Source organism: Bos taurus, chromosome 10, assembly GCF_002263795.3.
Source record: "Bos taurus isolate L1 Dominette 01449 registration number 42190680 breed Hereford chromosome 10, ARS-UCD2.0, whole genome shotgun sequence".
Classification (NCBI taxonomy): domain Eukaryota; kingdom Metazoa; phylum Chordata; class Mammalia; order Artiodactyla; family Bovidae; genus Bos; species Bos taurus.
In genome coordinates this window covers 21,161,434-21,185,404 of record NC_037337.1, presented here as the reverse complement: position 1 = coordinate 21,185,404, position 23,971 = coordinate 21,161,434, and the positions used below count along the sequence as shown (strand labels likewise).

At 40.7% G+C, this 23,971-nt stretch overlaps 1 protein-coding gene and 2 long non-coding RNA genes across 3 annotated transcripts in view; all 3 read right to left on the bottom strand.

Annotated features, from left to right (window-relative positions):
* Window positions 1–23,971, bottom strand: part of LOC132346287 (uncharacterized) — a 146,362-nt gene that overhangs the window by 47,349 nt on the left and 75,042 nt on the right. The gene's annotated exons all lie outside the window — the stretch shown is intronic.
* LOC132346286 (uncharacterized) overlaps window positions 1–23,971 on the bottom strand; it is a 99,527-nt gene that overhangs the window by 33,142 nt on the left and 42,414 nt on the right. The gene's annotated exons all lie outside the window — the stretch shown is intronic.
* Window positions 6,843–11,414, bottom strand: LOC132346346 (glycine cleavage system H protein, mitochondrial-like). The gene has a single exon (XM_059890780.1). The coding sequence runs from the start codon at window positions 10,467–10,469 to the stop codon at window positions 9,948–9,950; it is 522 nt and encodes a 173-aa protein (XP_059746763.1). The 5' UTR covers window positions 10,470–11,414; the 3' UTR covers window positions 6,843–9,947.

The window sequence follows — 23,971 nt, the reverse complement described above, 5'->3', positions numbered from 1 at the left end:
ATGATGTGGAGCCCATGTGACTCCATCTGTATAAGCAGCGGTGAACTTTTGACTTCTTCTTTAGCTATTTGAGGACTCAGCCTTCTGCCTCACATAAAGAAACTCCATGAAATACAGAGGCATGCTGTGAGTGAGGCAGTGTCCTTTGTAGATTTGGATTAACATGATCCCAGAAACTTCATGATGGACAAAAGACCATATACCATCTCTCTGCAGGCTGTTACCCGTTCCGCTTTCTGGGATCTGATGACTCACCAAGCCCTGGGATGAGTAGAAGTCCCTGCGGAGTCATGTCTCCATTTGCAGCCCTCCACTCATCCCCACGGGGGTCAACTTCACAGCATCCCAGAGGAGCCCAGGGCTCATGGGGAGGTGTCATCACTCTCAGCCCCACCTCATCTTTTCATGCAGAGTTGGGTGGCCTGGGGACTGTGCAGAACCTGTGTCCTTCCTGTGATCTCCAGAGGCCAGCTGGATCACCAGCAAGAACATCATGGTAGCTGGCTTCTCCCCCAACCTCGGAGGGACGTGAGCTCAGAGCTCAGGCTTGCCTCTTGATGTGACAGCTCCATGTGATTCTGTGTTAGAATGCCTCTATTAATGATAAGCCTGTGCTCCAAATACACACTCTACTTCAAAACCTTCACTGCCAGAAATAATAAAGGACAGCAGAAAAGAGGGCTTGGGGTATGAAACTACCATTAAAACCAGCTAAAATAATGTCAGCTTTGCCAGAAAATAAAATATGTGCTTGAGAGTCTAGGAAAGGGGAAGGAGCTAAAGATAGGAAGAGAGAGGGCTATAAGGAAGGGGGAAAATGCATTTTGTGCACACCGGAAAATGCTTCATGTAGATTATCTCCTAAACATCTCTATGAGCCCGATGTTTGTGTCTCTAATTAATTCTATGGTTAAGGAAGCCAACATTTAGAGAGACTGAAGGAAAATGCTCTGAAAACACAGAGCTAGTCCATAAGCAATAATTGAACCCCAGGCCTTGGCACAACAGAAAAAGACGCAACAGAGCCGGAGGTGTCAAGGAGTGAGACCAGCTCTTAGGACCCTCATTCTTGCCCAGATGCCCATCCTAAGCTATCTGTATTCATACAACTCAGCATTCCACAGACATGTGCCAGAGCAGTAACTATGATCTTTCATACAATGAATTTAGATATTTAGTACCTGAAAGTCAGGGACAGCAGACCTTATGGGTATCCCACCCATATCCCCTCGGCCCACACTGAACTCGCAAGCATCTTCAATGGACAACTCCCATACATACTGAACACTTCAAACTCAAACACCTGTGTCTCCCTCCCTAAGGGCTTTCTCTGGTCACAGTAGTGTGACTCTGCACAAGAAAGCAGTTAGTGTCTGCAGAGCTGCCCACCCTAATAAGGGATGTGAGTTGGAAGATCATTACCCCAGCTGCTTGTCACTTGGTGGGACACTGCTGGAATGTGTTCTGGAATGTGTCTTAGAGTGTGCCCCGCAGTGGGCACTAGCCCACAGCTTAAGAGTAATTTGCTTTTCAGTGGACACAGACATAGAGAACAGACTTATGGACACAGGGGTTGGGGGGAGGAAGGAGAGGGTGGGATGGATGGAGAGAGTAACATGGAAACTTACATTACCATATGTAAAATAGATAGCCATGGGAATTTGTTGTATAACTCAGGGAAGTCACCGGCTCCCTAACAACCTAGAGGGGTGGGATGGGGAGGGACATGAGAGGGAGGTTCAAAGAGGGAGGGGACATATGTATACCTATGGCTGATTCATGCTGATGTTTGGCAGAAACCAACAAAATTCTGTAAAACAATTATCCTTCAATTAAAAAACCAGATCAGATCAGATCAGATCAGTTGCTCAGTCATGTCCGACTCTTTGAGACCCCATGAATCGCAGCATGCCAGGCCTCCCTGTCCATCACCATCTCCCAGAGTTCACTCAAACTCACGTCCATCGAGTCGGTGATAAATACATTTAAAATTAAAAAAAAAAAAAAAAAGAATCTTCAGAAAAAGGAGTAACTTGCTCTTAAACACACACTTTCCTGGCTCTTCTCCCTTCCCTGTCTCATTCCTCCTTCTCTTACTATTCTCCTCTGATTTGTTTCCTGAGGAAACTACTTACACCCAAATTTTAGTCTGAGGATCTGCTTTTGATGGAATCCAAACTAAACTGGGGACAAAACCTTTCATCTCACATTTATAAACAAAAGGCTAAAAATGCAAAAGTCTCATTGAAGCAGCACCGCGGCTGAAAATCTTTACCCTAAAGAATAGTAAGTCAATTATTATTTATAATAAAGCACATATAGTTGGAATCAGATTACTTTTGATTGTTTGAAGAGTTAGATATCAGGACAGTTGTTGCTTAAAGTTGAAGAGAGATCATCAAGTTTGAAAAGAAGCAAAGAAAAGTAAGAATTTATGTAAATGACTAACATCAAACCCTTTCTAAGATTAGGGAAGGAGATAATGAACAAGATGGTACCGAGTACTTAAAAGCTAAGGAGGAGGTAACCCTAAAGAGGTGATACACAGCAGGGACAGAGAATGAGATGCCAGAAGCCCTGAAGGTCAACAATGATGTCTTCACATCTTTTCTGAATCTCTATTTTCTGATTTTGTTCTTGGATTCACAGAAATTTCCTAGAGGTATCCGCAGCCTATAAAACTGTATAAACAGTGAGGAATCTGGAAGATGGCAGAATAGGAAGGACCAGGAATCTGTCTGCCCACCTAAATAACAACTGCACCAGCAGAATCTGTCTGATGTAACTATTTTGGAACTCTGGAGTTTATGGAAGGCTTGCAACTTCCAGGGGAAGACTTGGATAGTAATTGCAGTTAATTCAGTCAATTTCAGTTCTTAGCACAGAAGCAATTACCAATCTCCTACCCTAACCACCTGGTAGGTAGGTAGCTGTGCATTTGTTCCTAGAGGAGCTTGCCTACAGCTTCCAGGAGCCAGTGTGAGCAAAAAGGACGCTATCCTCCAAATATCAGGGACCAGTGATCTGATTGCTGCTTCCGATCACAGAAGCGCAGACCAAGAGGCAAACAGTCATTGTGATTGCACCTCCTCCCATTATCGCAAACCTCTCCCTTTCTGACTGAACAGGTTTCTGGGAGAATTTAAAAGGTGAGGGAGTGCTCTCCACCAGGAATTCTCTGGTGGCCTATTGGTTAGGATTCTGAGCTTTTACTGCCATAGCCTGGGTTCAGTCCCTGCTTGGGGAAATGAGATCCTACAAGCTATTTAGCACAACATATATATATATATATATATATATATATATATATATATATATATGTAAAACAACATATATATATATATATATATGTAAAACACACGGCATATATATATATATATATATAACACACATATAAGCATATATTTATATAAGCATATAAATACATGGCTTTTATAAATAAAAGGCTGACACTCTCCCCCACACACTTCGTTTTTTGCTTTTTTTCCCTTTTTTGGGAGCCAGACATTAAAGACTAGGACATTCAAAAACAACTGTATCTATAAGGAAATTTAGAAAGCAACTGTGCAAGCCAAAGGCTCAGAAAAGACCTAAGAAGACCTTTAAGTTTACATCTCAGGCTGATCCTCAGCACAGAGACAACTTACAATTAAAAAACTAAACTAGCAATCCTTGCGGAAAGGGGAGAATCTGACTTTCAGAGTTTCCACATTATTACATTCAAATATCCAGTATTCAGCTACCAAAAAAAAAAAAAAAGGCATACAAAGAAACAATAAAGTATGAGCCATTCAAAGGGAAAAAAATCAGCAGAAACTGACCTTGGAAAAGCCAAGATGGCAGATATACTAGACAAAGACCTTAAAATAACTGTCTTAAAGATGCTCAAAGAACTAAAGGAAAATGTGAAGAAAGTCAGGAAAACAATTGGTGAGTGAAATAAAAATATCAAGAGATAGAAAACTTTAAAAAATAATTCTTGAGCTGAAAATAACAATAACCTGAAAAATTCACTGGAGCGATTCAAAGGCAGATTTGAGCAGGCAGAAGTAAGACTCAGTGAGCTTGAAGATAGGACAATGGAAATTATCAAGTCTGAGGAACAGAAGAAAAATTGAAGAAAAGTGGACAGAGCCTGTGGGTCAACATCAAGTGGTCCAACTTATGGACCAGGGGGATCTTAGAAGAAGATGAGAGAGAAAGGAAGAGAGAGAATATTTTTTTAAATAATGATTAAAAACTTTTCCAAATTTGACAAAAGATATGAGCATGAACATCCAAGAAGCTCAATAAGCTCTAAGTTAGATGACCCAGAGACATATTAAGTTGCTCCACAAATCTGTGCACAGTGTTCTTTATGACTTTTCTCTACCACACACCACCTCACTTCCAATTTGACTCCACCCTCCTCCCACCATTTCCCGCACTTCTTGGTGTTAGTCTAAAGATAAAGATAAGACAATGCACTCAATTCAGAGAAGTGCCACTTGGGCAGTTGAAGTTGACATAAACTTATACACCAGAGATGAAATCAGCTCTCCAGAGGAAAACTTCTTAAAGCTACTCATGCCTGCAGTCTGAATTGAAGATACCTAAGTTGGAGTTACGGAGAAGGCGATGGCACCCCACTCCAGTACTCTTGCCTGAAAAATCCCATGGACGGAGGAGCCTGGTAGGCTGCAGTCCACGGGGTCGCGAAGAGTCGGACATGATTGAACGACTTCCCTTTCACTTTTCACTTTCATGCATTGGAGAAGGAAATGGCAACCCACTCCAGTGTTCTTGCCTGGAGAATCCCAGGGACAGGGGAGCCTGGTGGGCTGCCGTCTATGGGGTCGCACAGAGTCGGACAGGACTGAAGCGACTTACCAGCAGCAGCAGCAGCAAGTTGGAGTTACAGGAAGAACCACTCTCTCTATCACCAGAAAGCAGACAAATTAAGTGCAATCCATAAAACTCATCTACAAACTTGAGAAACTTCAATGTACAAGGAAGTTCTTTTTCTTGATGTTACAATAAAAAATGAAAACAGAAGTGCACCCCATTAAGTCTAGAAATAGGAGGGTTAAAATATAAAGATATGTCACTTTCTCTTGAGCAATCTGCAGGAGAAAGACAACAGGAAAATTTGGTCCAAGTTAAATATTCCTTAGCTGAGATAGATGACAAATTGTCTATGATTTTGAAGAATATGTTAACATCTACCCAATATCATTGCCCAAATGCACAATTTATATTCAAACTGGAATTTCAATTGGAAGGAAAGTTATGACCAACCTAGATAGCATATTCAAAAGCAGAGACATTACTTTGCCAACAAAGGTTTGTCTAGTTAAGGCTATGGTTTTTCCTGTGGTCATGTATGGATGTGAGAGTTGGACTGTGAAGAAGGCTGAGCGCTGAAGAATTGATGCTTTTGAACTGTGGTGTTGGAGAAGACTCTTGAGAGTCCCTTGGACTGCAAGGAGATCCAACCAGTCCATTCTGAGGGAGATCAGCCCTGGGATTTCTTTGGAAGGAATGATGCTAAAGCTGAAACTCCAGTACTTTGGCCACCTCATGTGAAGAGTTGACTCACTGGAAAAGATTCTGATGCTGGGAGGGACTGGGGGCAAGAGGAGAAGGGGACGAGAGAGGATGAGATGGCTGGATGGCATCACTGACTCGATGGACGTGAGTCTGAGTGAACTCCAGGAATTGGTGATGGACAGGGAGGCCTGGCATGCTGCGATTCATGGGGTTGCAAAGAGTCGGACACGACTGAGCAACTGATCTGATCTGATCTGATATTCAAACTGCATTTGAATATTTGAAATATTCATTCCAGTATTATTTTACCTATAGTCCAAATTCAGATGTAAATGGTCTAAATATTCCAATTAAGAGTTGAAGATCAATTAGATTGGATTTTTTTTTTTTTAAAAAGCAATACACAACTGTCTGCTGCCTACAGGAAATGCATTCTAGATATAAAAACACAGAGAAGTTCTAAGAAAATGGGGAGAAGAAAGATACACCATGCTAGCAAATCAAAAGAAAGTTTGAGCTATATTGATATCAAAGCAGATTTCAAAGTAAAGCATATTACCAGGAATAAAGAACGTCATTTCATGACAATAAAAGTGTCAATTCATATAAACTCTTAACAACCCTAAATGTTTATGCATTTAATAACAGTGCTTCCAAATACATGAAGCAAAAACTGGTAGAAATATGAGAAGTAGACAAACCCACAGTTACAGTCAGCAATTTAGTGTCTCTACAAAAGATGTGAAAGATCTGCCCATTGATAACTACAAACTGAAACTTCGTCGAAAAAATTTAAAAGACATAAATAAAATGAGAGATACACCTTGTTCATTGATTGGAAGACTCGATATTGTTAGATGTTATTCTCTCCAAATTAATTTATAAATTCAATACAATCTCAATCAAAATCCCAGCTGGCTTTTTCTGGGAATTGACAAACTGATTCTAAAATTCATATGGAAATGCAAATGACTGAGAATTAACAAAACAACTTTGAAAAAGAACAACGTTGGAGAACAAATGTTACTTAATTTCAAAACTATAGTAATCAAGAGTGTGATATTGTTCCCCAATCTTGGAAAGTTAAATATATACCTACTTCATGACCCAGCCATTTCTCCAAAAAATATTTATCCAAGAGACTCCTGCAGACACATGTGCAGAGTGAACTCAGAGCTAGGGCTTAGCTCTCTAAATAGGCACCATGTGTGGCCATGTAGATTACAGTAGTATATCCTTTTTTGACTTCTCAAATTTTCTAAATCTCTGTTTTATCTTCATTGGAACTCAAGATATGGAAAACATCTAGAGATGTCTCTGGCCTACACAACTGCACACAGATGTTGGGGGGGGGTTGGTACACTATACAGTATCCTGTTAAGCTTTAAAAAGAACATCTCAGCATTGTAAATGATTTCCTTTCTACTTTTGCCACTTGATTCTAAGAACAATTTCTTCCCAGAAGACTCATTAAGTAAATTGTCACTGCACTTAAATTCAACTGAAGCACAGATTATTTGATTTCAGCAAAACTGTCATAAATAAGGCTCATTACAATTATAGTAGTTCATTTTCTTCTGATGACTTGGTTTAGAAGCAGTGATTAGTTTCATCCCATCACTAAGCATTTATTCATCTGACTTGTGCTCTGATCCTGGCTGTTGAGAGTTCTCTTGGTTTTCCAGCAAGTTTACCTTTATTTTCATCAAGGACAAGAATCATCATATTTCAGGATTGGGAATATTATCTAACTTTAATCCCTACTTGATGTTTGAATTCCCTCCACAATACCCTTGCAAAATGATCTTTCATCCTGTGTCTGAATAACTCTAATGTTAAAGAATTCATTATTTCTTATGGCAGTATATTTTATCTATGGGCTACTCTGGGCATTTGAAAATACTTGCTTAAACTGAGCTGAAAAATGTCTCCCCATAGCTCTTCCCCATTGGTCTTATAGCAATCCGAGAACCACCACTGATCAAGTCAATTCTCTTTTCCCCATGACACCTCCTCAAACGATAACACAGCTCTGTCATCCATCCCCATCACACTTTGGTCTGCTCTGTTCTCTGCTAAATATCTCTAGTTCCTTCTCTAAGCACCTTTGATCATCAGATAAATAACACTTACTAGCATCACTCATCCCACCAGGAAGATATTGATTCAACTATAACTAGAAGCACATGAGCATTATCAGAATCTTAATTCAGTCCACACATTTTTTTTCTGAGCTCCTAGCTCACACTTTATTTGCAGGATAAAACTGTTCTTGAAGCTACTAAATCTTTAAGTATTCTGAAAACCATTCAAGCATCACCAGCAAGCATCACTTAATTCAGATGAGTCAGAGGATTTTGAGAAGATTCTCAAGTTCTCTTGGCATCCTGCAGAGAAGCATCTTTGGACCCAGTTACAGCTGGACGTTCAGTGGGGCTGTTCTCAATTTGAGTACTTCAGAGAAGGAGAGAGGAGCGTCTTGATTTCCAAGTGAGCAGGTATCTTGCTAGTCTCTACCCTTCACCTGAGGTTACCTTCAAATGCTAATGTCAAGTCCCCTACAGCACTGAGCCAACGAAGTTGCCCTCTGTGGGATATAACTTGATAAGGCACTCCTGTTTGGCCTCCACGTTGTGGTGATCCTACTTTCTATCTCCCCTGGTGTGTTCCTTTCATGGGAACGCTTCCTAACAAACCATTTTTACACAAATCCTTGCCTCAAGGTCAACTTTGGGGATCCACTTCACTCCCATGTCACCATCAAGCAGTCCCTGGATATCAGTGGTTATTCTAGAATCCCAACCTGAAGCTCTACTTGCTAGGTCACTCCTGAATCCAAGTTATCTTAATTTGTTCCCTTGAAAGAAGGCCCCGAGATAAAGACCTTGGTACCAATCGTTTATTTATTTATTCAGGCTATGCTGGGTCTTCGTTGCAGTGTGTGGGCTTCTCACTTTGGTGGCTTCTCTTGTTGCAGAGCGCAGGCTCTAAGGCATGCAGGCTTTAGTAGTTGTGGTGCATAGGCTTAGGTGCCCCATGTCATGTGAGATCTTCCTGGACCAGGGATCAAACCCATGTCCCCTGCATTGGTATTGGCAGGCAGATTCTTAACCACTGAACCACCAAGGAAGTCCCCAGATAGTTTATTTGGTATGTGATCCTAGGAAGTAGGAGTAAAGGAGTGGGAAGTGTGACAAAGGTTTGGTGAAATCCTTTCAGGGTCCTTGGTAGAAACACTCAACTGTCACTAGCATATTCCTCCCTGCATTTGTATAACTAGTGTCTTCTAGGTCCTCCAGGGGACCACAATAGGTCAACAGATTCTTGGTCACATCCTTGAGGCCTCAGCTCAGATAACCAGGCTATCTCAGCTGTGGTCCTTCAATATGATGCTCTAGTTGGCCAGCCCAGGCTTGCCAACATGGAGGCAGAGGTCCTAATACATAGATCAGAAACACACAAGGACTCTGGAGACCAGAGCTCAGAACTAGCACATGGTCACTTTTGTACGAGGAAAGAACAAATCTGACTTCACGTTGGATCTGTCTCTTTTACTTTAACCTTTGTATTCTACTGCTTTTGCTACAAGTTAATCACTAAAAGGATGCTGCCCATAGCTTCTGTGTATAGGGAAGCTATAGGCAACACCCCTTTTAGCGATTAACTACTTAATGCCCCCTCTCTGAGAACCCTGCCTCCCATGCCTGAGTGTTTAAGCTAAAACACCTTCGCTCAAGCTCGAAGGAAACATTCTGACCAGGATCACCTGTGAATGGCTGCAAGAAAGAGAAAATTAACACATCCCGTCTGGAAATGTTTGCAACAACCCATCCCCTTTTTTCTTTACCTCTTCACCTCCCTTCTTTGTTCTATAAAAGAGAGCCTGGGCAACATGCTTCTTTAGGACACTAGTCCATCATCTTCTCAGTCTCTGGCTTTCCAAAGAAAGTTACTATTCTTTGCCCAAACACCTCATCTCTTGACTGATTGGCCTGTGGAGCAGTGGGCAGTATGAGCCAGTAACACTTTCACTCATTCTATTGGCCAAAATAAGTCACAGTGCCAACCCAGATTCAAGGGAAGGGAAAACAGACTCCATCTTTTCATGAAAGGAGGTTTAAACTCACATTGCAAAAGGCATGGGTACAGGGAGTAGCGAAAAATTGTGGGTATTCCTTTAAACTACTACAAAAAGCTATGTAGAAACTAAAAGCAATAAATTACTGCCATACACAGCATGGATAACTCTCACAAGTAGTGCTGAATGAAATAAACCAGACATCAAATAATGTATACTGTACTATCCTATTAATGTAAATTCAGAAACAGGAAAAACTTAAGTATAGGGTTTATAGATACATGCTGAATAAAGTATTTTTTTAAGTTGTTTCAAAGTAGTTAATTTAGGGGTTCCATTTTCACTCCTCAATAGATTTTATGTATTTCTCATATGCTTCTTCACTCATTAGTTCATCTAGTTCTGAAGGGTTACTGAATGTCATCTTGATCAGCCAAACATCTTCATAATAAGACTTGTTGACAAGTCCTGGATTTTCTGCTAGAGCCTTATTAATTTCAGTTACTTCTCCTGATAAAGGAGAATAGAGTTCACTAGCAGCTTTCACACTTTCCAAAGCACCAAATTCCTCTTGTTTGTTCAACTTTGTCCCAACTTCAGGCAGACTACAGTAAACAACATCTCCCAAAGCTTCCCGTGCAAAATTGCTGATTCCCACTGTTCCAACACCATTTTCTGTTGTTACCCATTCGTGTTTTTCTGTGAATTTCCACACTGACAGCAGAGCAGGGCCGGTGCGCAGCGCCCAGACGGCATCCGCTCGCACTTCCCAGGGCCGGGGCGAGCAGGGCGCGCTGGGTGCAGAGATGGCGCGCAGGCTGCCGACCGCGGCCCGCACGCTCCGCACCGCGTGCAGCGCCATGTTTGCTGAATAAAGTATTTTTTTACTTTTTATTTTGTATTAAGGTATAGTTGCTTAACAATGTTGTGATGGTTTCAGGTGAACAGCAAAGGGACTCAGCCATACATAATACATATATCCATTCTCCCCCAAACTCGTCTGCCATTTAGGTTGCCACGTAACATTGAGAAGAGTTTCATATGCTATACAGTAGGTCCTTATTGGTTATCCATTTTAAATATAGCAGTTATGTACATGTTCATCACAAATTCCCCAAGTATCCCTTCCTCCCATCCTTCCTCCCAGCAACCATGAATTTGTTCTCTAAGACTATGAGTATCTTTCTGCTTTTAAGTAAGTTCATTTGTTTCATTTCTTTGCAGATTCCACGTATAAGGGATGTCATAATGATATTTCTCCTTTGACTTACTTTATTCAGTATGACAGTCTCTAGGTCCATCCTTATTGCTGCAAATAGCATTATTTCATTCTTTTTAATGGATGAATAATATTCCATTGTAGGTATGTCACACATCTTCTATATCCATTCCTTGTCAATGCACATTTTGGTTGCTTCCCCGTCTTGGCTATTACAAACAATGCAGTGAACATTGTGATGAACATTTGGGCGCATGTGTCCTTTCAGATTATGTTTTTCTCTGGATATACGCTTGGGAGTGGGATTGCAGGCTCATACAGTAGCTCTATTTCTAGTTTTTTAAGAAGCCTCCATACTGTTCTCCACAGTGGCTGCACCAAAGATGGTGGAGTAGAAGGACAGGTGCTCATTTTCTCCTGCAAGAGCACCGTAATCACAACTCGCTGCTGAACGACCATCGACAGGAGGATGCGGGAACCCACCAAAGAAAGACACCCCACATTCAAAGAAAAAGGAGAAGCTGCAACAAAACGGTAGGAAGGGCACAATCACGATAAAATGAAATCCCATATCCACCGGATAAGTGACCCGCAAGCGAGAACAATAATACCAAAGAAGTTCTCCCAGTGGCGTGAAGGTTCTGAGCCCCACGTCAGGCTTCCCGACCTGGAGATCCAGCAAAGATACAGTCAGACTCAAACCCAGGGAACCTGACTTTGAAAGCCAGTGGGATGGAATAAAGTAGTTTTTAAAGAAGGGGAATGATTAGTGTTAGGATGGTAGTTACTTTAAGAATAGTGGAAAGACATCATGACTGACAAGCAACACGCAGCAGCTTCTGGGTTATTGGCAGTGCTCCATTTCTTAACCTGAGTAATAATTAGCTGGGTGTTCATTTAAAATCATTAAGTGGTAGATTTATGCCTTATTTGTCTTTGTGTTATATCTCATGATAAAAAAATTAAATACTGTATGATACGGGCATAAGAATAAAAAATGGACAGTGGAGCAAAGAACTGAGAAACAATTTACACCCCCAGATGAGAATTAGATATACAGTAAATATTGCATCACAATTTAATGACAAAGAAAGGACATGTTGTTTAAAAGAAGATGCTGGAAAGACTGATTCACTACAGGGAGAAAAATAAAACTGAATTCCCTACTTTCTAACGTGTACAGAGAGCTCCAAAAAATTAATGACCTCAAGGCAAAAGGTTATAAGCTAATGGTAAATATTGTGGATTAATGTCTTTCTGACATACAAGGCAAGGAAGGACTTCTAAAGAAAAGTACAAGAAGAAATCATAAGGCCAAAGCTAATTAAGTTAATTGCATCAAATTAAGAAACTGTATTCACTGAAGCACATCATGATCAAAGTTGACAAACAGATGACAAACTAAACATTATTTGTTCTATCTAAAACTTATTTTTTTAAATGAATATCTAACATATACAAGGAACTCTTAAAAGATTAAAAAACAGGAACCCCAAAAGATAAATGGGCAAAGGAAATGAAAAGATGATTTACAGAAGGAGAAATAAAAAAAGCTGGCAAGCATGTGAAGAGAAGCTCACACTTACTACTTATCAGAATAATGCAAAGTTTTTAAAATAATAAGATATTACTTTACTAAGCTGGCAAAAATAATAAAGCTGAGAATACCAAGTATTGGCAACCAAGTATTGGCAGGGATGTGGGGATAGTAGAACCTCTTATACAGTTGGTGGGCGTGTGAACTGGTGCAAAAAGGCTAGAGAACAATCAGACAGTTCTTAGTTATATGTCATTGCATTTCGTGGCCAGCAAGCCCCACTTCTGGATGTATGTTTCAAAAAAAATTCCACTTAAATTCACAGGATGACATCACTAAGAAGGTTTATTCCACTGTTTGTGGTGGTAAGGAGCTAGAGGGACCCAATTGGAAAATAAGAAGGAGTACTGTACTACAGTTAGAAGCAACAATTACACATACCAGAGCAATATGCATCACGCCAAGTAAAAACAGGAAGGAAATAATGAGACTTAGAGCACATATCACTTATATAAATAAATATACCATACCCAACAGACAATAACATCTTACAAAAACACGTACAACTGAAAGAAAGCACATACATTGAACTGGATGGTTTTCTGTAAGGGGAAAGAGGCAAAGACCTATGGGACAACATTAAACTCACCAACATTCTCATTATAGGGGTCCCAGGAGGAGAAGAGAGAGAGAGAAAGGACCTGAGCAGTTATTTGAAGAGATAATAGCTGAAAGTTTCTCTATCGTAGAAAAGGAAATGGTCACCCAAGTCCAGGAAGCACGGAGAGTCCCAGGTAGGATAAACCCAAGGAAGAGCACACTGAGACATGTAGTAATCAAACTGACAAAAACTAAAAGCAACAAGGGGAAAATGACAAAGAACATTCAAGGAGACTTCCATAAGGTTATCAACTGATTTCTCAGTGGAAACTCTGCAGGCCAGAACAGAGTGGCATGATATGTTTAAAACGATAAAGGGAAAGAAGCTACAACCAAGAATACTCTACCCAGCAAGGCTCTCATTCAGATTTTTTTGAGAAATCAAAAGCTTTACAGACAAGCAAAAGCTAATAGAATTCAGCACCACCAAGCCAGCTTTTCAACAAATGCTAAAGGACTGCCACTAGGCACGGATGAGACTAGCAACTTAAAATAACCTTGCACACATATAGACTGCTATATCAAAACCTCATGGGAACAGCAAACCTCAAAACTACAATAGACACACACACAAAAGAGAAAGCAACCCAAACATGACATTAAAGATGGTCATCAAACCACAAGAGAAGAGAACAAAAGAGGAAGAGAAGGAAAAAAAGACCTACAAAATCAAAGCCAAGGGACTTCCCTGGTGGTCCAGCAGTTAAGAATCCACCTTCCAATGCAGGAAACACGTGTTCAATCCCTGGTCCAGGAGGATCACAAATGGCCCATGCATCACAACTACTGAGCCCATGAGTTGCAACTACGGAAGCCCAAGCACACTGGAGTCTGTGATTTGCAACAAGAGAAGCCACCACAACGAGAAGTCTGAGCACCTCAAGAAAGCCCTCATGCAGAAACAAATTATTTATATTTTAAAAATAAAATAAAATTAATTAATAATAAAAATAAATAAAGTGGATAACCAACAAGGACCTATTGTATAGCACAGTATTATGTAACAAGCTAAATGGGAAAAGAATTTGAAAAAGAATAGATACATGTATATGCATAACTGAATCACTTTGGTGTACATCTCAAACCATCACAACCTTGTCAATCAACTATACTCCAACATAAAATAAAAAGTTTTTTTAAAAAACAACAAAGTTCCCTCAAAACAAAGGGAAAACCTCAAAGAGAACAGGGAGGTTTGAAATGAAAAATAAAATCTTCCTTCCTCCATAGTTTTTCTCTTCATGGCATCTGCTGCTAATGTGAATGTGTGTATTGCACATTTTGTAGAAAAATACTGGATCACTTACTAGCACATTTTTTTTTAAATTTCTATCACATTATTCTCTACCTTTTTCTCTTTGCTTCAGAATCTATTTTGGACACATCCTTTTAAGCACCTACAAACCTATCTCCTTTATTAACAGCGATACTATATTGATATCCTTCAACTTAAGTGTCCTACTAATAGATATTTAAATTTGCTTTTTAAGTTGTTTGCTATTAAACAAGTTCACTCTTCAAATTGCTATTAAACAATATCTTGCAAACATTTTGCACATAAATTTCGGGGAAATTTTAGCAAGCATATTCACAATGTAAACCCCAAGTAGTGAAATTTCTCAATCCACACAGTCAAAATATACATACAATTAAATATTTGATAGATATCACCAAACTGCTTTCCCATAAGTTGCAACAAAATAAAGCCCCATCAAAAAACATCTAAAAGTACTTACTTCCCCATAATTTTGCCAGCTCTGGATATTATGAAGCTTTTCTTTTTCTCCAATCTAAAAGTTGAAAGATTATTGATGTTTTGATCTCCATGTTTTTAAATATGAATGAGATGAATATGTTTCCATAATTTTATAAACCATTTATACTTTTCCTGTGAACTGTCTGTTCTTATAACTTGCCTATATTCTTCTGAGTTGTTTTACTTTCTCTCATTCATTTGCATGAGGATTATTTTGCAAATTAAGGCAATTAGCCATTTTATCATATGTTCTGCAATTACACTTTCACAGTCTGTCTTGTCTTTTGCCAAACAGAAGTTCAAATTTTTACACAAATTTTTCAATCTGTTCCTTTATGGCTTCTGGGAACAGATATTAAATTTTATTTTGTCACTTGAAAGTTTAAGTGCTTTTCTGAGAGGGCTGATTGAAGTGTCTGAGGTAAAAGGGAGAAGGGGAATAATTGAGACAGTTGCCACTTTAAGGCAGAACAAGGAAGTTAAACCAAGAGGTGGCAGGGGTGTTGGTGGCAGTAGAAATAGTAGCCCAGCTGAGGTCCATTCCAAGGGGGAAGCACCCAGCAGAGCCTGCTGGGTCCTTTCGCTTAGTGGGAGCTCTTAGCTACACCAGTGAGCAGCCCAGACTGGTCATGAGATCTGACAAAACACACCTAGTTCTTTCTGGTCACATCAGGGAAGGGACTTCCCAGCTAACTGAAATTCATAATTTCAGTTAAAATTGATCATTATCTGGGTCTTTGGAGACATTTCAAAATAGGGTGTCATTGTTTATTAAGCTGGCAAAATTGAGCGTACTTATAAACCTCTCAGTTTGAGTTTCTCCATCAAGTGTCCAAGAGAGATGAAGACTGAAAAATAATCATAAACGTGTCTTAAACTTTGCAAATTGGGTGATGTTGAAACCGGCCAGTGAAGGCCAGTGACAGAGCAGCTCCATTAGCAATTTAATTAGAGTGCTTTTGAAACCTCCTATGGCAGTGAGGGTAGAACTGTGGTCATTTGGTCATGTGGTCATGTGGTCATTTGGTTGAACGCATCTCAGTTTTGGATTTGTGATAGAGAAGGACATTGACAGGTGGTTAGCACTGTGTATCGCACAAACCGATGATGTCAGCCTCGCCTTCTGGATTTACCTCTCCAACCTTCCCCGACACACCGCTGAACATCTGGCAGGGGTGAAGGAGCTCTACAGGGCTAACAAAAAATCAGAAGGAAGTTTTCATGTCCCCCAGCTGCCCTACAAGAGGTTTGCTGTTACAAATGTCACAAAACTTGGATTACGTAGCCTGGAAGTGAATTGTACCTATATATATTAAAGAAAACAATTAAAGAAAACTGGGGTTGAGGAGGCTTCTCTGGTGGTCCATTGGCTAAAACTTCACACTCCCAATGCAGGGGGCCTGGGTTCAATCGCTGGTGAGGGAACTAGATCCCGCATTCCACATCTAAAACTCAGTGCGGCCAAATAAACATTAAAAAAAAAAAAAAAAGAACTGAATTGTACTGTGGATTTTTCTGTCTCTTGCAATTCTCTCATTCTGTTTTATACTTTACTAGCATTTGTATGTTACTGGCAATTTTTGAAGTAAGGTGTGAGATGGAAGAGGAGAGTTCTAGGCTGAGCCCTATGGGCAATTCTGATAAATGATGAAGAATTACAATCTTCTGAGTCATTCCACTGCACCATTGCAAAAAAAATGGCCTAAGGGAAAAACAAAACAAAAACAAAAAAAAAACTCCTCTTTACGATGAAAACTACCCCACAATGGATTTTACACATGTTGATAATCCAAGTCATCCTAGTGCACTATGCTTCGTTTGAGGCGAACAACTTACAAATGCAGCAACAGCCCCAGCTAAATGGAAAAACCACTTAACAATAAATTACAGCCATGTGACCCAGAAAAGGGCTGAATATTTCTAATGGCTACTGGAATCTCAAAGCAAACAGAAAATCTTTCATTTACAAAAAAAAAAAAAATCAGTGAAACAGCTCAGGAAGAAAGTGATGGAGTAGGAAACTTACTGCCTGAAAAGGACAAGTCCCAGAGATATGGAAACCTCCTAATTACAGCATGTAAAATTATAGTGAGTAAAATACATGGACAGACTCGACACAAGACACTGAAAACTGTCCATAGCAGGATACATTGATGTATTTATGACTTCTCATATGATCCTAAAAAGGTTTTTATGTAATAAACTGAAAACAACCTCTTCTGTATCCAGGTTGGTAAGTTGACAGCTTTCACCAATGAATGTCATGCTACAACATTCATTAATGGGTAAATAACAGTAAAATTCAAGAAAAATTTTCTACTGCAAAGTGGTACCTGAGACCATCAAAAGCCAAGATAAATCTCCTATTTTGTTCAGTATCTGGAAATGAAAGGTGTATCTCGGAGGATATTGGCACTGGTACTGATGGTGCCCTGTGGACGGTTGGCTTTTATAAAATGCTTTGTCCCTTGTGTAAGACGAGAGAGTCCTGACAGAATCACAACATACTGCTTTCTTCCCAGAAAGGTGATGGTGTCAAAAAGTCTAGGAGATCAAATGAAAAAGTTCTGGATGGTGGTACAAAAATGGTCAACTTGGGACTTCCCTGGCAGTCCAGTGATTAGGGATCCATCCGCCTTCCAACTCAGGGGATGGAGGTTCAATCCTCGGTCAGGTACTAAGATCCCACAAGCTGCAGAGCAACCAAGCTGGCACGCCACAACTATTGAGCCTCCATGCCACTACTAAGACCTGATGCAGCCAAAAATAACAAATTAAATTTTTTAAAAAATGGTAAAGAATCTGCCTGCAATGCAGGAGACCCAGGTTCAATCCCTGGGTCGGGAAGATCCCCTGGAGAAGAGAATGGCTACCCACTCCTGTATTCTTGCCTGGAGAATTCTATGGACAGAGGAGCCTGGCAGATTACAGTCCATGAGATCACAGAGTTGGACACAACTGAGAGACTAACACTTTCACAACTTTATAAACAATGACCTGGTCACTCAAGAGTGTCTTTGAAGCTGGAGTTAAACCTGAACAAAGAACATACAAAAATCTCTGTTACATAGTGAAGCCTCTGGGCTCAGCAGAGGTAGACTTCTAACAGGGTGCTGTGCATGCTCAGTAGCTCAGGGGTGTCAGACCCTTTGCAACCCCAAGAACTACAGCCTGCCTGGCTCCTTTGTCCATGGGATTTTCCAGGCAAGAATACTGGAGTGGATGGTCAGGGTGTTTAAGCTCAAAGGTGAATGCCTGGAGTATGTTCCAGAAAGTCCTGGGCCAGATTTTGCTGAGTGCTTTAAAGATAATATGGAGAAGGAAATGGCAACCCACTCCAGTACTCTTGCCTGGAAAATCCCATGGACAGAGAAGCCTGGTAAACTACAATCCATGGGATCGCAAAGAGTTGGACACGACTGAGCAACTTCACTTCACTTCACTTTAAAGATAATAATGACTGCAGAAACCCATCTACCTAGAAGACCCTTTTTATCACACGAGCCAGTTGAACAAGCCAATGAATGGCTGGGGAAAAATATTTTGGTTTCAATTGACAAGATTTAAAAGGAAATGAAATCTTTGGAAAAATCATGTTGTAAAAGGAGATCTTAAAGTGTTTCTGCTCCTGTTTGGACTTGAGAGTGAGGAAGAGAGTAGGTAAGTATGAAAGTCCCAGCTTACTGGGATCATTACATGGGGTAGGAAAAAAGAAAGTCGACGTGTAGAAAAGAGAAAAAAGTTGAGGTGATATGGGAAAAAATCATTGGATCATACTATTCTCCTCCCATAGGAAGCATTCTATAGGAAACTCTCTAGTGGGTGTCCTCCAAATCCACCCCGTTAGTCTGAGTACACACTTATGATGACATAAACCAGCCTTTCTTGCCTCTATCTCCTGCTTAGTTTAGGCAATCAGTGTTCAGGTGCCTGTTCCAATTCTCTATCAAGGGCTTGCCAGGTGGCTCAGTGATAAAGAATCTGCCTGCCAGTGCAGGAGAAGCAGGAGATGAGGGTTGGATTCCTGGATTGGGAAGATCCCCTGGAAGAGGAAATGGCAACCCACTCCAGTACTGTTGCCTGAAAAATCCTATGGACAGAGGAACCTGGTGGGCTATGATCCATGGGGTCACAAAGAGTCAGACACAACTGAGTGACTGAGTACATTCTCTATCAAACTATTACTCTGAGGATGAGTGTGTTCCTTGAGCTGAAGAAATGTGACTCAGTGGTACAAATTAATACAGTATCTTGTTAACTGAGGTAAATAACATGATCATCAGAAAACTAATCCACCAGGGTTTGCATACAAAGTATATCAGCCCCTTCATAGGTGAGCCCCACTAGGCATTTATAGGAAGAATAATCCCCCTTCTTCAGAGTAAACAAGTGTTATCACAGCTTTTATCCAGTCCATTGGTTTAGGAATAATCTCCTGTGCGAATGGTTCATACGTAGATATCTGTATTTGTTTAGTAGAGCTGTGGGTACTACATCAACAAAAATGTATTCTTCCATTTTGCAATATTCTAAGCCAAGGATGTTGTCCCTAAATCAGTGACTCTCACAATCTTTTATTTTAAATTTTTCGTTATTTATTTGCTTGTTTCATTTTTGACTGCAGAGTTTTCATTGCTGTGCTCAAGCTTTCTCTAGTTGTAGCAGGTGGGAGATGACTACTTCACACTCTACGCTCTGGTTTCAGTGGATTCTTGGTCTTGCTGTCTTCCAACCTGGACAAACTTCTTAGTGACCAGAGGTTGTAGACATGCTGTCTGCTGTCCCAGCAAAAAATTTTCCCTTCAGAGGTGGCCCTAAGGCTAGCGACCACATCTCAGACTGGCTGGATCTGAACTTGGTTCATCATCAGATTCTACTCCGTCGCTCTTCTACTTCCGGTTTAGGTATTACAGATAAGCAGTCAGTTCGGTCAGTTCAGTCAAGCAGTCACGTCCAACTCTTTGCAACCCCATGAACCACAGCACACCAGGCCTCCCTGTCCATCACCAACTCCCGGAGTCCACCCAAACCCATGTCCATTGAGTCGGTGATGCCATCCTCTGTCATCCCCTTCTCTTCCTGCCCTCAATCTTTCCCAGCATCAGGGTCTTTTCAAATGAGTCAGTTCTTCACATCAGGTGGCCAAAGTATTGGTGTTTCAGCTTCAGCATTAGTCCTTCCAATGAACACCCAGGACTGATCTCTTTTAGGATGGACTGGTTGGATCTCCTTGCAGTCCAAGGGACTCTCAAGAGTCTTCTCCATTACAGATAATAATAACCACGAGTTGTATATGTAACTTGCTTCTTGTTATTTGCCATTTCCTTATGTACCCAGTGAGCCAACTCCTCAGCATCTGAGTCTACCATTTCTAAATTCCAATAATAACTTTTACCTCTACCGACTGATCACAGTGCTGACTTAGTTCCATACCGTGGATAACTTGGTAGCCATCCAGGAATTGAAGGTTTGTCAATCCCTGCCCTCTCAGCCTTTTTCTTCCCAAACCATGTGTTTCAGTAAGTCAGGGTTGATCTAGCAAATCCCAATCCAGATTTCAACTGCAAAATTAGCCAAATGTGAAGCTGGGGGAATAGCTCATAAAACCACCCTCACTCCTGACACCAACTGCAATTTTGGAGAGCCTCAAATTTCAATACTTCACTGCTGCTGCTACTGCTGCTAAGTCACTTCAGTCGTGTCCGACTCTGTGTGAGCCCGTAGAAAGCAGCCACCAGGCTCCCCCATCCCTGGGATTCTCCAGGCAAGAACACTGGAGTGGGTTGCCATTTCCTTCTCCAATGCAGGAAAGTGAAAAGTGAAAGTGAAGTCGCTCAGTCGTGTCTGACTCTTCTCGACCCCATGGACTGCAGCCTACCAGGCTCCTCGGTCCATGGGATTTTCCAGGCAAGAGTACTGGAGTGGGGTGCCATTGCCTTCTCCTAGAAGAATTCAAAGGGCTTGCTAGAAGCTGTTATACTCACAGTTTATTACAGGAAGGGGACACAGATTAAAATCAGCCAAGGGGAGAGACACATAGGGCAGAGTGCAGGAAAAGTGCCACATGGGGTTTCTTCTCCCCATGAAGGAAGACAGCATCACTTCCCTGGCATGGATGGATGACAGTACATGCAGAGTATTGCCAACCAGGGAATCTCAAATAAGTCTTGTTATGTAGAGTCTTCGTAACCCACTCCAGTACTCTTGCCTGGAAAATCCCATGGACGGAGGAGCCTGGTAGGCTGCAGTCCATGGGGTCGCTAAGCAGACACGACTGAGCGACTTCACTTTCACTTTTTACTTTCATGCATTGGAGAAGGAAATGGCAACCCACTCCAGTGTTCTTGCCTGGAGAATCCCAGAGATGGGGGAGCCTGGTGGGCTGCCATCTATGGGGTCGCACAGAGTCGGACATGACTGTAGCGACTTAGCAGCAGCAGCAGCATGGAGAGTCTTCACTGGGACCCCATCGTGTAGGCATGGTTGAGTGAAACATGTCTGATCTCAGTTTCCAGCCTCCATAGAAGGTCACAATGTTACCATTCCACTGGCCCAAGGCTCTCATGCAAACAAAGACACTCCATTGGGCATAACATTCCAGGGCTTAGAAATTACCTCCCAGAATCTGGGTGCAAAGACCAGACATCATTTTTGGACAATGGTTAAATTTAAACTCGTGGTTAAATTGCTCACCATCTAACAAGTCTCAAGTGTGTTAGTCACTCAGTTGTGTCCGACTCTTTGCAACCCCATGGACTGTAGCCCACCAGGCTCTTCTGTCCATGGAATTCTCCAGGCAAGAATACAGGAGTGGGTAGCCATTCTCTTCTCCAGGGGATCTTCCCAACCCAGGGATCGAATCTGTGTCTCCTGCATTCCAGGCAGATTCTTTACCATCTGAGCCATCAGGGAAGCCCAAACAAGTCTCAAATCTTACTGAAAATATCCAGGAAGAACAGTCTTCATAAGTACAAAATTTGCAGTATTTCTTTCCTTTCCAAATAAGCATATAGCTGGGTGAAGGATCGTGTGTCTGAATCTGGATTTTCTGCATATCTTGAGAACTTGACTTTGAGGAAAGAGGAAGAACTTTGTGAACTGAATGAAGTAAATCACATGAGATTCACTAGTCTGCCCTCGAAAGTTCTGGATTTATGTGAGAGAAGAGTATCCTACCACTCATTGAAAAGCAACGAACATTCTGCTTAATTTTCAACTTCTTAATGTGCAAGCAAGCTTTCTTCTGTTTAATGAGCATCAAGAACAAGGACAGGAAACATCTCAGAAACAGAAAACAAACAGAAAATGAAATCTCTGTACACGTATCACAAGTTTGACCCAGAATTGAGTATTTGTGCAGTGAAAAAGTAAGCACAGGTTTTAAATGAAAAACATAGACTGTATTCTTTCTTTTTAGCTTCAAAAATAATATTTAAATGCACATGCTGCTGCTGCTAAGTCACTACAGTCGTGTCCAACTCTGTGCGACCCCATAGACGGCAGCCAACCAGGCTCCTCTGTCCACAGGATTCTCCAGGCAAGAATAGTGGAGTGGGTTGCATTTCCTTCTCCATTATATGCACATATAGGTGTACAAAAGAGATGAAGAAATTTATGTGTGTGCATAATAACTTCGTAATTGCTAAAATTTATTTGAGCCTGATCATGTCAGTAAGTGAGAACATTTTTCAGTCTTAATAAAATAGTGTCTTAGGGTATTTTTATTCATATTGCTTTGGCTTGTGATTAACTGTTTTACTATTTAAAATTGTAAAATTTTTTTATATTATAAATAATATTAATTGAAATAATTTTACTACCATTGTTTAAGTTAAATCTATCAAATTGACCTTTTAAAATTTGAATCCCTACTTTGGTTTAAGTCAGGTATTAACAGAAATGTATTGTGCTTGCCTTAAGAGTTTTTAAAATTTATGAGAAGGAAACAAAGAGATTAATTTCAAGTAAGGTTACTTAATCTTTAGCTCCCTGATTCTATTCAAGACAAATTGGCAAAAAAAAAAAAAAAACAACCTTTCTGGCTTTAAATATAGATAATTACTCTTGCATATATTAAATACCATGTACCATATCTCATTAGTATTTCTTACAGTATGACTCTATGATAAAACTTTTAGACCTACTTGGCTAATGTCAGGGGACGTTCAACTTTAAGGGATCCAATATGTTTTCTTCCTTTGTGTGCCGTTTCTCAAGGACTCTCTTTTTCTTATCAGTTCCTGGAAAGCAGGAACAAGCAGAACTGCACGCTGTTCTCAGGACTGAGATCATGGGAAAGAACACCTGCTTGGATTCCCTTCAGTGATTCTCTTCAGTGACCTTTTACTTAAAGGACTATCCATTTTGTTGCAACTGGTGGAATTTCATTCTTTTCAATGGCTGAGTAATCATTTTATTGAAGATATATAAGCATGCGTTTCTGCAGATAAAGTACCGTTGTTTCACTCAAGACTTGGGTCCCCTGTGTCCTTCTTCTCATCGACTCCAGTGCCCAGGTCCCGGTCTACGAAGACCGGGACAGGCTAAGATTTTTTTTTTAATCAAGTAGGATTTTTTTTTTAAAGGGGAAAACCAAAGTCTCCTTGTGTGTACTTGTTCAGTTGCTAAGTCGTGTCTGTCTCTTTTCGACCCCATGGGCTGCAGCCCGCCAGGCTTCCCTATCCTTCACCATCTCCTGCAGCTTGCTCAAACTCATGTCCATTGTGTCGATGATGCCATCCAGCCATCTCATCCTCTGTCAACCCCTTCTTTTCTTGCCCTCAATCTTTCCCAGCAGCAGGGTCTTTTCCAATGAAAATGTGTGCACTACTGACTTGTAATAGAGTAAATATCCTTGTGGGGAGGGGAAATCACACAAAAAGAGTAGGGTAATAAATTGGCTATAGTAAACAGATCCACAAGAAGCATCATTCTCTACGCAAAAGAACATGACTATTAATATTGGATTATTATATCTGTAACTTACTATCATAGTAGTGAACCATCACTTCTGCTGTAACAGTGTTTATGCCGGAATTACTTGAGACCTTCCCTTGAAAAATATTTCAAGCATTCCTTGCAGATAGAAAGATTGGGAATGGCCTCCCTGAGATCCTGCTACCAGTGTGTCAGTGTGACAGGTTCCCGTGCCCTCTGGCTTGCTCACTGTCTAAGCGCTAAGTGCTCTGAGGA